We start from the raw sequence: 18,687 nt of genomic DNA on the forward strand, positions 1-18,687 counted from the left end.
CGCAAGGGCCGAGTCTACGGTGAAAATCCCGCCCGTATGTCCTTTTTAGGAACATGCTTCGTCAGAGCTGGGGAGGGGGAGTCTGTAAATCCTCCATGAATTGCCCCACGACCGTGGTCATTATGGTAAACGGGGAGGAGTGAGCATAAGACGTCCATTTTTTTTTACAGTCTATGGTTGTAACGATTATTAGCCTTTGTATTTATGTTTTTATTACAATAATAATAATTATTACTGTATTATTATTATTATTATTATTATCATCATTATTATTATTGTTATAATTATTATTATTATCATTATTATCATTATTATTATTATTATTGTTATCATTATTATCATTATGATGATTATTTATGTCAACAAAAAGTATAAACTCACTGAGCAGTGCCTTGTTGTGCAGATTGGGCAAATCTCCAACAGATGGCGCCAGCTCTCACTCGTCCCTCCCACACCGCAGAAGAAGATCCATATCCGGGATAAACAAGGACATGTGTTGAGTAACGCTCCTTCAGCCTCTCTTTTCCAGCCTCTCGAGCCTTATCTTGTCTCTTTTCTCGTATAGCGCATATTTGAAGTCCTGTTTAATGGCGGCCTCTGTGCACGTGGCTCAGGTGCGCGCTCTGTACAAGAGGATCCTCGTGCTGCACCGCTTCTTGCCCATCCACCTGCGCGCGCTCGGGGACCAGTACGTGAAAGACGAGTTCAGGAGGCACAAGAGTGCGGCCCCGGAGGAGGTCACCGGCTTCATGACGGAGTGGCAGGTAATTGTCACGGCACAGTTTGAAGAAAACCCCGTAAACGTGTTGCCAATGTGCCTTTCCTAAGTATTATGAGAAAGGCTCAGTCGGTAGCCTATTATGAAACTGTTCCCTGTCTCATGTCAAATAGACCACTTTTGAAATCAAGTTCCACCTAATAATAATAACAACAACAACAACAACAACAACAACATGTTTGACCTTCCAAGTACCACCATGCCTAGATCAAGATCAAATCAGAAGTAAACTGGGCCTTATAATAGTCTAAAATAATCCGTAATGGGGCTAGATTATGTCCAAAATGTGTCAAAACCAGAGGAAAAAAACTTGTATTAAATGTATTACTAAAGCTTCAATGAAATTTCCTATTTAATTAAAATGAATAAAGTCTAAAAACTGCAGATGGTCTTTAGTGCCACGTTTTCTGGAGTGGTCAAGCATCTTCTTAACCTGCAGCAGTTATGTGGCCATTGTTCACAATTTTGGCCGGTTTGAGAAGCATATTCTATCGGCCATCCTACTCGTCCTAGTCAGTGAGTGACATAACAAAGTGGTTTAGAGACAGGCCTAAATATTAATAACAGTTTCGATCTACGCCCTTAGCCTATTTCACAAAGCATCTAGGCTGCGTCTGAAACCATCAAATTGCAGCCTCTAAGCGATAACACTAGCAACTAACTCCTTAACCTTTCATGGGGTCGACTGTTAGATCTGTGCAGTTAGTGAACTAGACCTTCAGCAGCATTTGAACAATCCGTCCATCCTTAAACAGGGGAAAGGGAAGTGACATCACCAACAGCTGCTTTTCTTCTTCTTTAAAGTTATTGGTGGAGTGAGGCCAAACAAAAGTGCATGTCGCCCCCTACTGTACAGTGTCCAACAACAACATAGTGTCCAAACAAAGACATTTAAGGAGAAATATAAATCCAAATGATCCAAACATTTCCCTTTAGTGTTATTTGATCTCAACAGCTGTTTCATAAAGCTACAGCAGCAAATGATCCATGTGGCTTAAGTTTCTACTAAATGAAAACAAAAGCATTTAAAGGAATAGGCCACCGTTTTTACATACTGAGATATGTTCTTACCTAACCTTAGTCGAGTTAATCTATCCCCGTCTGGTCTTTGTCCGTGCGCTCTGCCAGGCAAACGGAGCACATACGCAGCCTCTCCCACATGTCATATAGCTCCAAAAAAGCTCACGATAGAAGCTACCAAGCTCTTCCACGTGTTCCCTATTTAAATAAAGTTACGTGAAGTGTTTTCATGCGAAGTATATTTACACAGAAATGTAACATGTCGATTTTATAAGCAGATAAAAAGGGGCACTATATTGTGAGGCGTAATGATACAGGAGCACAACGTCCGCGCAGTAACTCCTAAAGGTTATTGATGGAAGTGAGCGGGGGAAGTCTTTAGGAGTTACTGCGCAGACGTTGTGCTCCTCGTATCATTACGCCTCACAATGTAGTACCCCTTTTTATCTGCTTATAAAATCGACATGCTACATTTCTGTGTAAATATACTTCGCATGAAAACACTTCACGTAACTTTATTTAAATAGGGAACACGTGGAAGAGCTTGGTAGCTTCTATCGTGAGCTTTTTTGGAGCTATGTGACATGTGGGAGAGGCTGCGTATGTGCTCCGTTTGCCTGACAGAGCGCACGGACAAAGACCAGACGGGGATATATTAACTCGACTAAGGTTAGGTAAGAACATATCTCAGTATGTAAAAACGGTGGCCTGTTCCTTTAATCCGTTTCCTGAGTTTCCTCTTTAACACTGACATGTGCCTGAGCTGTGGGGACGACAACATGGATTTATCACTTTTATAAAGTTTGGCTTGTGCAGAATCTTAGTATTTAATTATTATTATTTTTATTATTAAATGTGCTCCTGGGGGTTTGGAGCAGTGGCTTATGGGATGGCACATAGCTCCTAATCACTGGTTAGTTAGCACCAGAGGTCCCTATGCTAAAGTGGCCATGATAGTTAGCATCAAGGCTCCTTTTCCTAACTACTTCCTAACTGACAGACCAATTCAGAAGCATCTTGCCATGGCGGCTGCTGACGCACATCCGGTTTGGCGTAAGAGCTCTTAGCAATTTGATCCAACGGTCCCTCGAGTATTCCAGAGTAGCTCATTCCAGCCACCAGGGGGCAGCTTAAATTAAAAAAAACTGAATGATTTTCACACATGTCCAGCAGAGGGCACTGATATAATAAGAGATCAGGATATGAACAACACATTATAGTAAATGGACAGTCTGCCCCAGGGCGGCTGTGGCTTCAATAACAGCTTACAACCACCAAGTGTGAATTGAATGAATAATGTAGCTACTACTATGTAGCACTTTGAGAAACTTGTGACACAGGCTTGTAAAGTGCAATACAAGCGTAAGCCGTTGTTATTGATTAGGCCACAGTCAAGTTGGGACTTTGACCAAATCACAGCTCATTATTATTATTCATTTATTGGAAAAATGTTATGCTATAGTCTTTTCCTGTTTACATTATGTGGCCCGAGACCCGCCATGAGAGCTGAATTTCGGCCCACGGCCCAAAATGAGTTTGACACACCTGCTCTAGACTGACGATGACTTAAGCCTCTGCTTCGCTCTGTCCCTCCAAAACATTTCAGTGTGAGAGACTTAATCGCTAATTCATTTTGCTCCCGAAGTCACATGACAGGAGCGTGAGGGCAGGATAAGGTTTACCTCCTGTCTGAGTTATTGTGCACATATGTTGAGCGGGGTACGTCCGCGTCACCCCTGCCCATCGTCTCTTTTTTAGAAATAGCTGTGTTTTGGACCCACTATAGCACCCTCTGTCTTTGAATATATGTAGATGCATTTTTATTGATAACATATGACACTTTCATTTTTTTTTTATGTTCGGCAAAAAAAACAGTCTAGTGGAAGCTCTACAGTATTTTTCTATCATTCAGCTTTTTTATTTGAAGAATTGTCCACGTAGTATAAGACCTAGTGATTGTGCAATATGAACATGAGTCATTTCATGAACATATTATTTCCCCCTCGCCTTATAAACATCATTCGTCGGCTGGATCAGGTCTTTTCAGGAGAACACTTGTTGGTGGCATTTGTCCCGGAACGCTGCGTTTTGAATCTCAGCACTTTTACAAATCCACCACTTGATGGCACTGTTGCAGTAGTTAATGCTGAGGCGAGAGTGGGCTCTACATTCAGTTCACAGGTTGCAACTCTTTTTGGCTGTCCTGACCCGTCCTGACAGCATATTTTTAAGTGTGATCACCATAAAGCACAATAACGACGACTATTGGAGCCTATCTTCATTTCTTTGGGAAAGTTAAGTTTTATGTTCAAAACAAAACGGCTGTGCTATGAATTAGTATGTATTTTTGCAGTAAAGGCAATTTGAGTGCTTCATCGGATCATTCTTTTTTTTTATATCTTTGAACCACAGTGTATATGGTTGTATGTGTAACACTGTGGTTCAAAGATATATAAAAAAAAGAATGATCTGATGAAGGCTATGCCGAAACATTATCAATCTTGATTAAAAATTGAACATTGGCTGCTTGAGTGTGCGACGTTTTTTGATTTATGAAGATTTTCCTCAACATCTGCACCTCTGAGAGTACTTCTGCTGTGCGTTGCTTCGGTTTTTGCATGAAAGAAACTAAACACAAGTTACAAGTCAGGTAGACACATGTTTTTTTAGAGGTATTTTTCACATAAATAAAAACACCCAGAATTCAATAAATGCTTGTATTTTTTGGTGGTGCTTATCATACATGGGACTTAAAAATATCATTTTTGGTGCCTCAGCTTGTGAAATACAGGCACTAGAACTGGTGAAGACTTTGCCCGGGGCTCCTTTCGCAGGCAGCGGTGGGAAACTTAAAGCCACACCGCATAAAATTGTACCCAATAAATAAAATTGCAACACAAGCATTTATTTTGTGACAGATGTTTTCATCATTGACAAATACCTCATAAATGTACAAACAAACATTAATGAGGCTCAGCCCTCCTAAGATATGACTGTAAACTTTACCGGGAGTGGGTACGTCTCCAGCTCGTCTCCATGGAGATGTGACGAAAGGCAACATCCAAATCCATTAATTTATTACACACTGCAGTAATAGCATTTTCTGTGTTCAGCTGGTCATTAGGAGCATGTTTGTTTTTTGCGGCCACAGTATAGTCCAAAATGTTACGCAGTGTACCTTTAACTTTATATTCCAGTTCACAGCGTCAGCACGGCGTGATAAACACACTTTGAGCGCAGAATGGTTTAAAAGAACCGATCAAATGTTGGATTAAGGACTTTTAAAAACAGTTTTGGGTTTTAGCAACAACGCAATATTATCCACTCAGGAAGTACAGAAAGGAAGCGCAAAATCAGCAGAAGAAGAAACTGCTAAATTAAACGGGATGTGAAGTGAAATACTCCAGGTCTGTTTTTGACATGTTACAACATGGTTTAAAGTTTTGAAAAACTTGATTATATGATAATTGCAACAGGCTAAACAAACCAATACAGATAAATACTGTTTCTTCTCCGCGTCTTGTCCTTATCAGAGATCACGGGGACTTACCCCGACTCTGGGCAGTGAGGTGATCAAAGCCAGTTAATTGCAGGGTAGACCTGACATTGCCATTTCACACTTTATTTACTCTCAATGGCTCTCATTTATCAACATCCATCCATTTTCTACCACTTTTCCATTGCCGGGTCATGGGGGCAGCTTTTGGAGTTGTCCAAATCACACTGCACCAGCCCCTATGGCTCCTCCTGCAGGTGGTGGGCCCACAGAAGGACGGCCTCACGATTTAAACCGGGCCTGTTGGTCTCTCATGAGGGGCTTCTGAACCGCTCTTTGTCTGACCCGTCACCTAGGACCTGTTTGCCATGGGAGACCCTACCAGGGGCACGAAGCCCCCGGCAACAGAGCTCCAGGATCATTTGGGTGCTCAAACCCCTCCACCACGTCAAGGTGGCAGTTCCAGGAGGGGTCATTTATCAACATTGCGTACAAAAATGGTGTATGAGTAGGTGTATACAATCAGTTAGTAATCCACAATAGCCAAGGTCACATTTACATAAATAAAAAATGTAAATAAACAAAAGTTATCTTTATTAAATAAGCTGTAGGCTTAAATATAAATACAATTTTTTAAAATTACAAAAAAAGTGTGGTAAAAAGAAAGGTGCTGCAGAGACTAGAGTCTGGACCATGAGCTGAACCAGTGAAAAGCAGCTGGTCTGCTCTGTGGACGTAGCGCTGGAGCCGGAGAGGACTACGCCTCTCTCAGCCTGAGCAGAGCTTTCCTCTGGGAGGGAACAGGTGTGCGAAGAACTGTCAGCCGACCGGAACCTAACAAACCCGCCCGGTCTTTCCCCTGACCAGAGGAGAGCGTGCGGTCACAAGACCCTGTGCATGCCGCTCAAACCCGGACCTTAAGAACCCGTCCAGACTGAAGACAGCTGTGGTGCTGTCAAAGGATTTGTTTGACGTCTGAGCTACTTGCGAGCACGGAATACGGTCCACATCCGGCGCTCAAACCAGCAAGAACACGGACAGGGCCTCGCTCAGGCTAGGGATGCACCGATACCAGTATCGGGTATCGGGCTGATACCACATGCTTGTACTCAAACTCGTACTCAGATACCAGAAAACGATACCACTTGACGTGTGGCCGGCGCTCCTACAAGACGCAGCTCTCAGCTGAGGAGAGAAAATAACAACAAACTGGAGAATTCTTTAGTGTAAATACAATAATCCACATAGAGCTGACTTTATTACAGACTACACTCTCTCAATCAGAGTCTGTGCTGGGTTAGGGAGTCTGCAGTGTTTACAAGATACAGGCTAATGTTGCTAACTCGCTGCTAACAGTTCTGGCGATTCTTATGCTGTCTTATGCCCAGGGGCTTAATTCATCTGTCAATCTAACCCAGCAACTAAAATTAGGGCGGCATGTTTTCAAGTTTTCATTAACCGTTAACCTTATCGGTTAATACTCTATTGACCAATAGTGTGTGCACTATTGCCATGGTGTGAGCCGGGGAAACCATCTACACGTTTGCACTTCAGGTACAGCGGTATTTTGTGTTAAAAGCAAATTTTTAAAAAACACCATGAGAGTCTCTGTGGCCCGCTACCCAGGTTCTAGTGTCTCCATTTTGGGCTCGGGCCTATGGCGTAGAGGGGCATGTCGATGCACCGCGCAAAATTCCATAAATATTAACGCTGTATCCTTGTTGTAGGTAGTAGAAAATTTATTGTCCCCGTGTTTCATGTTTAAATCACCAATGAGGATTATATATTATTATATGCAATGTGGCAATGTAATCCATGCTGAAACTGTTTTCCTGCACTGTTTGGTTAAAATTGGTGTGTTGTGTGCACCACCTCCTGACTTGGTGTAGGATTTGAGCGATTGGTGAAAGCCAAAACAGGCGTTGATTTTCCGTACACCTCACATACGCTCTGATTTCGCCGTACACCAGTTTGATAAATGAGGGCCATTGACTATGTTGAATCCCCAATTAACCTTATCTCTTGTGTAGCCCCCTCCCCTCCACCCCCCATCACATACTAACAACCCACACGCCACGCGATCGTTACAGACCTGCTTTAGTTCTGGTTAAAGCCTGTTTGTAGTCTACAGGCTTTTCACTCTCTGGTATTTGGTGCGAAAAGTTTGTGAACTGGCTTGTAAGTGTTTTGTCCACAGTCGTTTTTTCCATATTCACTATCGCAGAAAACCGCTGTTGGATCCACATTATTCATGTCCAGTGGCCCGTGTTAATCCAACCCATTATCTGATCTCACTGTAGTGCCTATTCAGAAGCCTACAGATGATTTTTAATGTCTCTATGGGGCACCGCCAATGTTTGCCTGGACAATTACAGTCTGAAAGAGGATGCAAAATGACCCATCTGCAGGTAATTTCTATAATGAAGTCGATGGAGATAGATGCTGGATCCTGGGACGGATGGGAGGGGGAATTCTTTGTCAGTGCTGAATGTGCGAAGTCATTTGGGAGATAGAAGCTGTTTCATTATGACGGGCCGTAAACACAAGCCTCAGAGGCAATCTCCCTGTCAGGGCAACAGTGGGAAGGTGTAGTCTTACTATAGCACAATTCCAAAAGGGAAAATTAACTTTACAGAAACGTTCGGCCAATGTTTTGTGTGGGCTTGTCAACGCAGGAGAATTAAAGGCGCTAAGCAATGTCTGGAATCCAGTCAATACAGACGTTTTTTTTTTTCCCTTTAAAGTTCCATGGAATGCAATTGACTGAGTATCATTGTGTATCATTTGTTCAATCATTTTTCAAATTGAAATCGCAAACGAAAGCATCTGATATGAGCATTTTTGGTTTTATGTAATGAAAGTAATCACTCTAAATGGCCTAAATTTAGGGTTTTGGATCTGATTCTAAAATAGAAGCGGAAGTTCTCTGTACGGTCCATATTATTGTTCGGCTGCTACAGTGACCGCATTGATGAAACTGGGCATTTTTTCATTTCATTTCCAAAGAAAACAAACAAGACTATTGTGCTCAAAAGGAGTAGGAAGAAGTTCATATGACTTGACATCTGAGCCTGTACTTTCAAATATTGTTTTTCAATTTCAGCATCCGATCGAAAACTTTACATTTAAGCCATTTAGAGAGATTTTGTTTCATTATATAAACCGAAAAATGCTCATCGCAGACATTTCTATGTAATTTCACTTTTGATTTCAATTTGAAAAATGATTGATTGTAGATGTGAAACATAAAATGATCAAAAAATTAGGCATTATTCTTTTTGATTAATGATATTACAGAATGGACGCCATTAAAACAGACATTGGGACAGATGGTACATACATTTCTAGCAGTATTTGTGAGTTCACAAACACAAGAATTCATCATGTGCTGCTTGTGCTGATTTGTTTTGATTCCAAACCAAACAGTGGTTTTAGCCAATCACGCGGTATCATTGCCGTAAGTGGGCGGGTGTAACATTTACCGATGATGACAAGCCATTTTAGCCATTTTATTTCCAACAGGAGAAATATGAGGTGCTGTTACAGGCTTACAAAGACACAACATTTTTCCAAGGCTATGTATTTAATGGTTTAGGCTCTTTTTGAACTCAATTGATAGATTTGAAAAAGTACTGACATCGTTGTTTTTTATTGATAAGACACTAAATGCACAAAATAAGTAATGACTCTCAGGACTTTTGTAAATCTTGAACTCATTTCATGGTTTGGACGCAGTTCCCAGTTCCCGCAGTTGTTTATTTGTGCACATGTTGCAAAAAGTTAGCGTGTCTTTATTTGCAGTTTCATGTGAAAACACAGCGATTGGGCCGCGTTTACACCAAAGTGCGTTTTTGACCAAAGGGTGCGGTGCTTTGTGGATTTGATCCTGATCTCGAAAACCGAGTGGAGGCGTGGTCATTCAAATTCAAATTGTTAAACATATTCTGCCACCCCAGAATCATTCATGGCTTCCTTCTCCTCCCGACAGAACTACAAGAACATCCTACAGACCCAGATCCTGGAGTCTGAGGGCCAGCGGCTCAGCTCGGTCAAGTTTGGGGCCGAGCTCCCCGAGGGACATCTCAAGAACTTTCAGGACGAACAGGTCGGCCAGCTGTACGAACTCATGCTGGAGTCCACCAAACCTAACAACCAGTTCAACATCGAGGAGGACACTTTCTCCAAGTGATTACAGCCAAACAGACTTTCACAGGGCTTTCGGTGCTACAGAAGAAGCTCACTGACATTACAAAGTGCAATCATTCTGAAATACTTGGATTTTAGTGCCAGCCATTATGGTTTGGTTTGGTCTTTTTGAGATTTATTTTGTCGTTTTGCTCTTAATTTTTCTATTTTAAAGCAGTTGTACCCATGTGCACAAATTAATCATTTTGTCCTATTCTCTTTCCTCTGTTTGATGAAATGTTAGCAAATCTAATGAAATGAAATAAGCATCGATTCTTTTGTGTTTGTGGCATTAAAAGGCACTATAATTGACTTGCTTCTGCCTGTATAAACCATGTAGAATAAAACTTAAAATATCAATGATGGGCTACCCAAAAGACTGTTTTCTAAGCCTCAGTTATGTATGATGCGTCCACCTTAACTGATCAATCTCCGGTCAGGTGAAATAAATCTAAAAATCACGCTTGAATCTATGAACCCATGGACAGCGGCACCTCCAGGACTGAGAGTCGTTGCTAACAGGATGCTGCGCCTTACTCACACCTCTTCACTCGTACTTAGGAAGAGTGGCACTCCAAGCCTGAGTCAGGCTTTTAGGAACATTTCATTTTTGATCTAAGTGCTGCGTAATATCCTGTCCTTGTATCTGTGACAATAAAGAGAGGGCCCTAATTCTGCTCACACAGACACAAGGTGCATTAAGGTGGCACTAATAAGTCCGCTTGTCAACTTGTTTGCATGATTACAGCTGTGAAGTTTGAGAGTAAGGGGGACTGTTGAAGCGAGGCCTTTGCATCCGTAATGCCTCTTTCTGCCTGGGCGCTGATCTCTGAGCCATTGTTCAGGTGAAGTCATGCTCTTTTTATTGAGAGGCTGTACAAGTTCAGCGGTGTAAGACCACTTCAATAAAGCTCCTGGTGTCCTGTCCTGTTCGGTAATAACATAAATATTTGTCTTGTTTTGTGTTGGCCTCATCCGAGCTTTAGAAATGTGTAAGAAATAAATTAACAATATGTACAGAATTGCGTAACTTTATTATTAACAGCTAACTAAGTGCTAATTACTGTACTCATTGATAGTTAATTAGCTCTTAAGTGGTATTTATAAAGCACTTATTAGTCCTTATTTTGGCATGGCCTTATTCAACATCTTACTAGCTACAAACTAACACTGTCCCATTTATTAAATCTTAATTATTAGCCAGAAATCAGATAAAGAGACAAATCTTAAGCAAGAAAACAAATCATATTCGGTCTAATTTAAAGGTATAGCGGAGGATGTTCTATTTCCGGGTGGATCATCCAGACGTTTGGTCCTCTTCATTTTCAATCATTCTGGTGATATGCCTACGTGAGGCCGTCGTGCGTGCTCTCCCCTTGTTAATTTCTGCGCATGCGCACTTTCAAGCCTATGTGAGTTACGCTGTTAGCCATTCATTGCTGCTCGCAGAACGCACCGAGTCGCTTGAAAATGGCAGAGGGTCGTAAGAGAAAAAGTGTCTTCGAAGTGTATGAGAAGAAGAGAAAGGCTTCAGAAGAGAGAAACAAGACCAGAGTGTTTTTGGGAGAGTCTTCCTCCTCGGAGGCAGGTAGAGTGTGCGCATTTTTTTTAAAAGTGGAAAGGGCGGTTCATTCCAAAAATACGTGAAAATCCTCCTGTATACCTTTAATGTCCAGTTACCTCTTATAGGCACTATACCTGACTTTTTTAAGGAGTGAAACTTAATTTATTTTGTCATCCTCTAAAGGGACTATACAGAGTTTAAAAATGTTAAAATTATGTATATTCCTGCCCCTACATGGTCCAGCCATGTCCTAATGTGTAGAATGAGCCCAGACATATTTAGCACAACTGCCTCTAAAATCCTGCACTGTCACTCAAAACGGTGTTAATTCGGGTCTGAAGTGCCGTCAGGCACGAGCTTAATATAGAAGGTGCAGTTACACGTATGACCTGAGGTGGCAGTAGTGAGTATAGAATGGCTAGCTTGCATCTAGCCCCTTTAATATGTTGTAGACTCAGACATTTGTGGGAAAAACACTGCATCGAATGATAAAGCAGATGTATACATTTAGGAGTACACAGGTGATGTTATTCCCGCCCCGACGCACCTCCTACGGGGCCTTTCAGGTCAGCTGCAGGGTCGTCAGCTGGTACCACCATGATGTTTCGCCCCCCTAGCCAGTACATCTGTCGGTGGGGGGGGCAGTGGCTGAATAGGGACGTCTCCCTGCCACCTCGGCTGACCCTACTTTGGTGTTGTTCCCCAGAAGTCCTCCCTCCTCCGCACCCACAACCAGAAGCCTGCCTTCTCCACCTCTTCTGCCATCTCCTTAATGGCCCTCCTCAGCTCTGTGAGTAAGGACTTCCCAACAAACCCCCCGCTGCTCACCTCTACAGGGTAGATGGTTGCCGCCCACCTGGTCTCCGCATTCTGCTGCAAACACAGTGTATTTCAGCCTCTTGCACAGGTTTGCCACCTGGATTCCCTCCTCCCACGGGACGGTTAGCTTCATAATGAGGACCCTTTTTTGATGCCTCGACCAGAGCAACCCTGTCGGGCCAGAGAGTTGTCTGTGTGATCTCTGATGGGAAGACCAGCTGCTTGCCCAGATCCACCACCATCTCCCAGTCCTGACCTGGCATAAGGGTTATGGTTAATGGGGCTCACAGCACTTCTTTGCTTTGAACAGATCAACATGTTGTTTTACGTAATATTTATGTACTTGGCAAAGCTTTGAAAGATGAAACAATCATTCTTTATTTCATTATAAGTTGTATAAGGCTTGCCATGATCCACAGCAGGTCAGCCCCATCCTCTATCTTATGCAAACAGACCAGGGAATGCTTCGGCAGAATATTATGTGTGAAGCAAAAAAAACAATTACAGCAACAATCCGGAACTGGTGCATTACAATAACACCAACCTACCACCTTGTGTTATGGTTTGTGTTTTGTTCCCCTCCTCTTTGTGTTTTTTCTTTCCTTCTGTGCAGAGCTGGTGGTTGACGGGGGCGTGGCTGGCACATGCAGCAATGAGGCACACCTGGACTTGATTAGGAACCAGCCTACAAACACTCTGCTCAGTCCTCTCCACACTGCCAGATAATTCCGTCTCAGTTGGTAGAAGCCTTACCTGCTTTTTGTCCTGACGTATTTTTATGATTCTTACATGTCTCCGTCTTTGCCCAGGTTGGTTCTCGCTCTGGGTTACCTCTGCTCCGTCCTGGTTCTACTTGCTGCCTGCCTGCCCCCGTCGCCTCAGCCTCTTCAGTTTTTGTTTTGTTTTTTTGGAAATAAATTGGTAAACCTTACCTGCCTCAGTCTCCGCTTTGGGGTTCCTCCTCTGCAATCCTTAACAGAATTATCTGGCCAACATGGACCCCGCAGAGATTGAAAGATTTAAGCAGGCTCTCGCCCTACAAGCATCCCGTGTGGGCCAGCATGAGAGGACCATAAAAGAACTTGTGGACTCACTCCGCCAACTTAACTCAAATTTTTCTGAGTTAAGTGCTCGTTTTGACCAACTCGCTAGTCACCTGGCAGCCAATCCTCCACCAGTTCAAGTTCCACCTGCTCCTGTTGCGGCTTCTGCTCCTCCGGACCATCAACATGCCCTACCTCGAGAGCCCTTCATTCCCACTCCCGCCAGATATTCAGGTGAAATAGGGTTATGTGGACAGTTTCTACACCAGTGTATGCTAGTCTTCAACCAACAGCCGCTAACTTACTCCACTGATAAAGCTAAGGTAGCCTTTATTATGAGTTTACTCTCTGGTAAGGCTTCTGCCTGGGCCGTAGCTTTAGTGAATAGTAGTTCCCCAGTTTGTAATGCTATGGATACATTTACCAATGAGATTAGAAGAGTATTTGACCACCCGTTACAAACAAAGGAGGCCAGTAGCCGGCTGCTTTCCCTACGCCAGGGTAGTGGTTCTGTTTCCTCCTACTCTATAGATTTCCGCATTCTAGCTGCAGAGACCGGGTGGGATGAGAAAGCTTTGCAGGGGGTGTTTTTCAGTGGTTTAAGTGAGGAACTCAAGGACCAGCTGGCAGCTCGTGATGAGACTTCTACATTGGAAGAATTAATTTTCTTAGCCATACGTTTAGACAATCGTCTATCTGAAAGACGTAGGGAGAGAGGAGTTAGGAAAAGCATTCCCCCTCCCACTCTCTACTCTCATCAACCTCGTCAGCCTGCACCTGCCACTCACCTGCCGACTGAATCATCATCACCAGCTGCTCCAACTCCTGCTCCAAGTTCTGAGGAACCCATGCAGTTGGGAAGGATGAGACTCAGCCAACAAGAACGCCAGCGTCGCCTTCGCCTTGGGCTCTGCATGTACTGCGGTAAAGCTGGACACACTGTTGATCACTGCCCTGCTCTGCCAAAAGACCAGGCTCATCAGCCAGCGGAGGGGCGCTGGTGAGCCACACACCGACTGATCCCTCCTGCGGACGTATCCAGCTTAAAGGTACTGTGTCCTACGCAAAGAAATCCTTTCCCCTTGTTGCCCTAGTGGATTCAGGAGCAGATGACAACTTTATTGACTCCATGTTTGTTTCCCAATGTAACATTTCTTCTGATGCCCTTCCTGAGCCCAAGAATGTTTATGCTCTTGATGGGAAACTTCTTGCCAGCGTTACGCATCGTACCACCCCAGTTTCATTACTCCTATCTGGCAATCATCACGAGACAATTTCTTTGTACATTGTTAACTCTCCTTCCACTCCTCTAGTTTTAGGCCTCCCCTGGCTTAAACTACATAATCCACACATTGACTGGTCACAGCTATCCATAATTAATTGGAGCCTATTTTGTCACAGCCACTGTCTACATTCGGCAGTTCCCTCTCTTGACAGATGCACACCTACTAATCCCAAGCCCATAGATTTGTCTCTTGTGCCAGCTGAGTACCATGACCTACAGGAGGTGTTCTCTAAGGACAATGCCTCATCATTGCCTCCTCACAGACCTTATGATTGTAGCATTGAATTGATCCCTGGCGCACCATTACCAACCAGCAAGCTCTACAATCTTTCCAATCCTGAGAGGGGGGCCATGGAGACTTATATCACCGATTCCCTAGCTGCTGGGCTCATTCGCCCCTCCTCATCCCCTGTAGGGGCCGGTTTCTTTTTTGTTGATAAAAAGGACCGTACACTTCGCCCTTGCATTGATTACAGGGGACTCAATGATATTACTGTCAAAAACAAGTATCCCCTTCCACTGATTGATTCAGCGTTTTGCTCACTCCAAGAGGCCACCATTTTTACCAAACTTGACCTTCGGAGTGCCTATCATCTAGTCCGTATAAAGGAGGGAGATGAATGGAAGACGGCGTTCAACACCCCACTCGGACACTTTGAGTACCTGGTAATGCCATTTGGTTTAACAAATGCTCCAGCTGTGTTCCAGGCCCTTATTAATGATGTGTTGCGGGATATGTTGAATAGATTTGTGTTTGTATACATTGACGACATTTTGATTTTTTCTCGCTCTCTTCAAGAACATGTACAACATGTCAGACTTGTTCTACAACGCCTTCTCGAAAACAGACTTTATGTAAAAGCGGAGAAGTGTGAATTTCATGAGAGTTCTGTTGGCTTCCTTGGTTTTGTCATTGAAAAGGGGCAGATCAAGACTGACCCAGCCAAGGTACAGGCGGTTGCTGATTGGCCAACCCCTTCCAATAGGAAGCAACTCCAAAGATTTTTGGGATTTGCAAACTTCTATAGACGCTTTATTCGTGACTATAGTAAAGTTGCGGCACCTCTTACCAAACTTACTTCTGTTAAAGTGCCTTTTGACTGGCCTGCTGAAGCAGAGGCAGCTTTTGTGAAACTAAAGGACCTTTTTTGTTCTGCTCCAGTATTGTCTCACCCAGATCCTTCTGCCCAGTTCATCATCGAAGTGGATGCCTCTGACTCTGGTGTTGGAGCCGTCCTTTCTCAGCGCAATGCCACTGACCAGAAGTTGCATCCATGCGCCGCCTTCTCCCGTCGTCTAACTCCTGCGGAGAGGAACTATGATGTTGGCAACAGGGAGCTGCTGGCAGTCATCGTCGCACTACAGGAGTGGAGGCACTGGTTGGAGGGCTCGGCACAGCCATTCATGGTATGGACAGATCATAAGAATTTATCCTATCTACGTTCTGCTCGCAGGCTAAATTCCCGCCAGGCTCGCTGGGCACTATTCCTTGGCCGGTTCAACTTTACACTCACTTACCGTCCGGGGTCCAGGAACCTCAAGCCGGATGCCTTGTCCCGCCAGTTTGCGCCTCCTAATGAAGAACCTCCTACTGAAAATATCTTGCCTTCCACCTGTGTGGTAGGGGCAGTCTGTTGGGAGGTGGAGAAATCTGTCCAGGAGGCCCTTGTCAATCATCCCTCACCTCCAGGATGTCCTCCAGGCTGCTTGTTTGTGCCGCCATCAGCCAGATCTGTGGTTTTGCAGTGGGGCCATTCCTCCAGAGTCTCCTGTCATCCTGGATTTCATCGAACCCTTACCTTAATCCAGCAGCGCTTCTGGTGGCCCACAATGTCCGCTGACATCAAGGGATTTGTTTCTGCTTGCTCGGTCTGTGCCCGCAGTAAAGCATCCCACCGTGCTCCTGCTGGTCTGCTTCGTCCACTCCCGATTCCACACCGTCCCTGGTCCCACATCGCTGTGGACTTTGTAACTGGCCTTCCCCCATCTGAAGGTAACTCTGTAATTTTGACCATTGTGGATCGATTTTCGAAGTGTGTACATTTTGTCCCATTACCAAAGTTGCCCTCTGCCTTCGAGACTGCTAATTTGCTGGTTCAACATGTCTTCAAACTCCATGGCATACCACAGGATATTGTGTCAGACCGAGGCCCACAGTTCACTTCTCAAGTTTGGAAGGCCTTCTGTCGTGCAGTGGGGGCTACAGCCAGTTTATCGTCTGGATACCATCCACAAACTAATGGCCAGACGGAGCGGGCGAACCAAGACCTGGAAGCGGCCCTCCGATGTGTCACTGCTCACCATCCGGTTTCCTGGTCCCTGCATCTCCCTTGGATTGAATACTCTCACAACTCCCTAGTTTCCTCTGCTACTGGTATGTCTCCTTTCATGGCTGCTATTGGTTTTCAACCTCCCCTCTTTCCCAGCCAGGAGACTCGAGTTGCGGTTCCATCCATCCAGCAGCATCTTCAACGTGCTCGTAAGATCTGGCATGAAGTCAGAGCAGCTCTTTCCCGCACTGCTGCTAGGAACCAGCAGCTTGCAGACCGCCGCCGCTCTCCTGCTCCGGAGTATGAGCCTGGTCAGAAGGTCTGGCTTTCCGCACGTGACCTTCCCCTACAAACCGAATCCAAAAAACTCTCTCCCAGGTACATTGGCCCTTACGTCATAGAACGGGTTATCAATCCTGCTGTGGTGAGGCTTAAATTGCCTCCTTCTCTAAATGTCCACCCTGCCTTCCATGTCTCCCTGCTGAAGCCTTTTTTGACTAGTCCTCTTAGCCCTCCGGCCGAGCCCCCTCCGCCCCCCCGGGTGGTCGACGGTCACCCTGCGTTTACTGTGCGGCGGCTGCTGGATGTTCGGAGGCGGGGCCGCGGCTTCCAGTATCTGGTGGACTGGGAGGGTTACGGCCCTGAGGACCGCTCATGGGTTTCCCGGTCCCTCGTCTTGGATCCGTCGCTCTTTCGTGACTTTTATGCCCTGCATCCCTCTAAGCCTGGTAGACCGCCAGGTGGCGTCCCTTGAGGGGGGGGCCCTGTTATGGTTTGTGTTTTGTTCCCCTCCTCTTTGTGTTTTTTCTTTCCTTCTGTGCAGAGCTGGTGGTTGACGGGGGCGTGGCTGGCACATGCAGCAATGAGGCACACCTGGACTTGATTAGGAACCAGCCTACAAACACTCTGCTCAGTCCTCTCCACACTGCCAGATAATTCCGTCTCAGTTGGTAGAAGCCTTACCTGCTTTTTGTCCTGACGTATTTTTATGATTCTTACATGTCTCCGTCTTTGCCCAGGTTGGTTCTCGCTCTGGGTTACCTCTGCTCCGTCCTGGTTCTACTTGCTGCCTGCCTGCCCCCGTCGCCTCAGCCTCTTCAGTTTTTGTTTTGTTTTTTTGGAAATAAATTGGTAAACCTTACCTGCCTCAGTCTCCGCTTTGGGGTTCCTCCTCTGCAATCCTTAACACCTTGTTTACTTAAAAACAGTTTTGGACACCTACTCAAAAGCGGTTTTTTCGTTGCAAAATATTTTAATCCACACCCCTGTGTTTTGTTTGTCAATCATTATTTCTGTTCTTGATGGTTTAATTGCATTAGAAATTCCGAGGAACATGAGGAGCTGAGTCACCTTCTTGATCCTCCTCAGGCTGGACAAGCAGTTTACACACAGTTAAAAGCCAAGTGACTGACGGCTCATTCACTAATTATTTTTCAAACCAAACTGCCCACGCGGCTACATGTTTATATAATCCACCTAACATTTCTGTCCAGCCTCATCCTCAAAATAGACACATCCCTGCGTCAGCCACAACAAAAAAAAGTCATATTTTCTATTTTCAAAACAATGAGGCATCACCCGCCTCCATAATGCTATGCTAGCAAGGGCAAACAGAGGCGTTGCATCTGGCGACTGAGTGACTTGCTAGTAGATGAAAGAGAAACAAAATCAACTCAGCTTCCTCCAAAACAACCATATTTCATTCAGTCAGTGGCTAACTTCAATTTGACGCTACCAAGCGTTAAACAAGCTCCACAATCTGAGTTTAAAAATGTTAAAAGTAAGTATTTTCCTCCCCCTACATGTTCCAGTAATGTCCTAATGTGTAGAATGAGCTCAGACCTGTTCACTCAGTCACTCAAAAAGTTGTTACTTCGGGTCTGAAGTGCCGTCATGCACGAGATTTATATAGAACCTGCAGTTACGCGTACGACCTGAGGTGGCAGCAGTGAGTATAAAAATGACCAACTTGCATCTAGTCCCTTTAATTATATTTTATTAGGCCCGAGCGGCCTGCCGTCGCAAGGGCCTATTGTAATCGCAATCACAGCGCAGTGCGCGCAGCGCACTGAACCTAAGTGCGCGGAGCGCACAAAAACAGCGCGAAGCGCTGTCCCCATGTCAACCGTAAACTCACCATGTAAAACAGTGACAGCCCACACCAAAGGTGTGGGGCCTTTATACTTATTATTGCATTAAAATGAATGGGGGTATATAGTGTAAATGG

At 44.6% G+C, this 18,687-nt stretch overlaps 1 protein-coding gene across 1 annotated transcript; it reads left to right on the forward strand.

Annotated features, from left to right (window-relative positions):
- The first annotated feature begins 467 nt into the window (after positions 1–467).
- sdhaf3 (succinate dehydrogenase complex assembly factor 3) lies at positions 468–9,664 on the forward strand. The gene is made up of 2 exons (XM_079571152.1): positions 468–764; positions 9,283–9,664. Exons 1-2 carry the CDS (start codon positions 588–590, stop codon positions 9,481–9,483), a joined length of 378 nt encoding a protein of 125 aa, XP_079427278.1. The 5' UTR covers positions 468–587; the 3' UTR covers positions 9,484–9,664.
- Positions 9,665–18,687: the final 9,023 nt, after the last annotated feature.

The sequence above is a fragment of the Gobius niger genome, assembly GCF_951799975.1.
Source record: "Gobius niger genome assembly, chromosome: 14".
NCBI classification, from domain to species: Eukaryota; Metazoa; Chordata; class Actinopteri; order Gobiiformes; family Gobiidae; genus Gobius; species Gobius niger.

Bases quoted from the DNA above. Each gene is read 5' to 3' on its own strand.
- sdhaf3 (XM_079571152.1), top strand. From the start codon at position 588: ATGGCGGCCTCTGTGCACGTGGCTCAGGTGCGCGCTCTGTACAAGAGG. The intron at 765-9,282 runs GTAATTGTCACG...TCCTCCCGACAG, and splicing joins GCTTCATGACGGAGTGGCAG to AACTACAAGAACATCCTACA.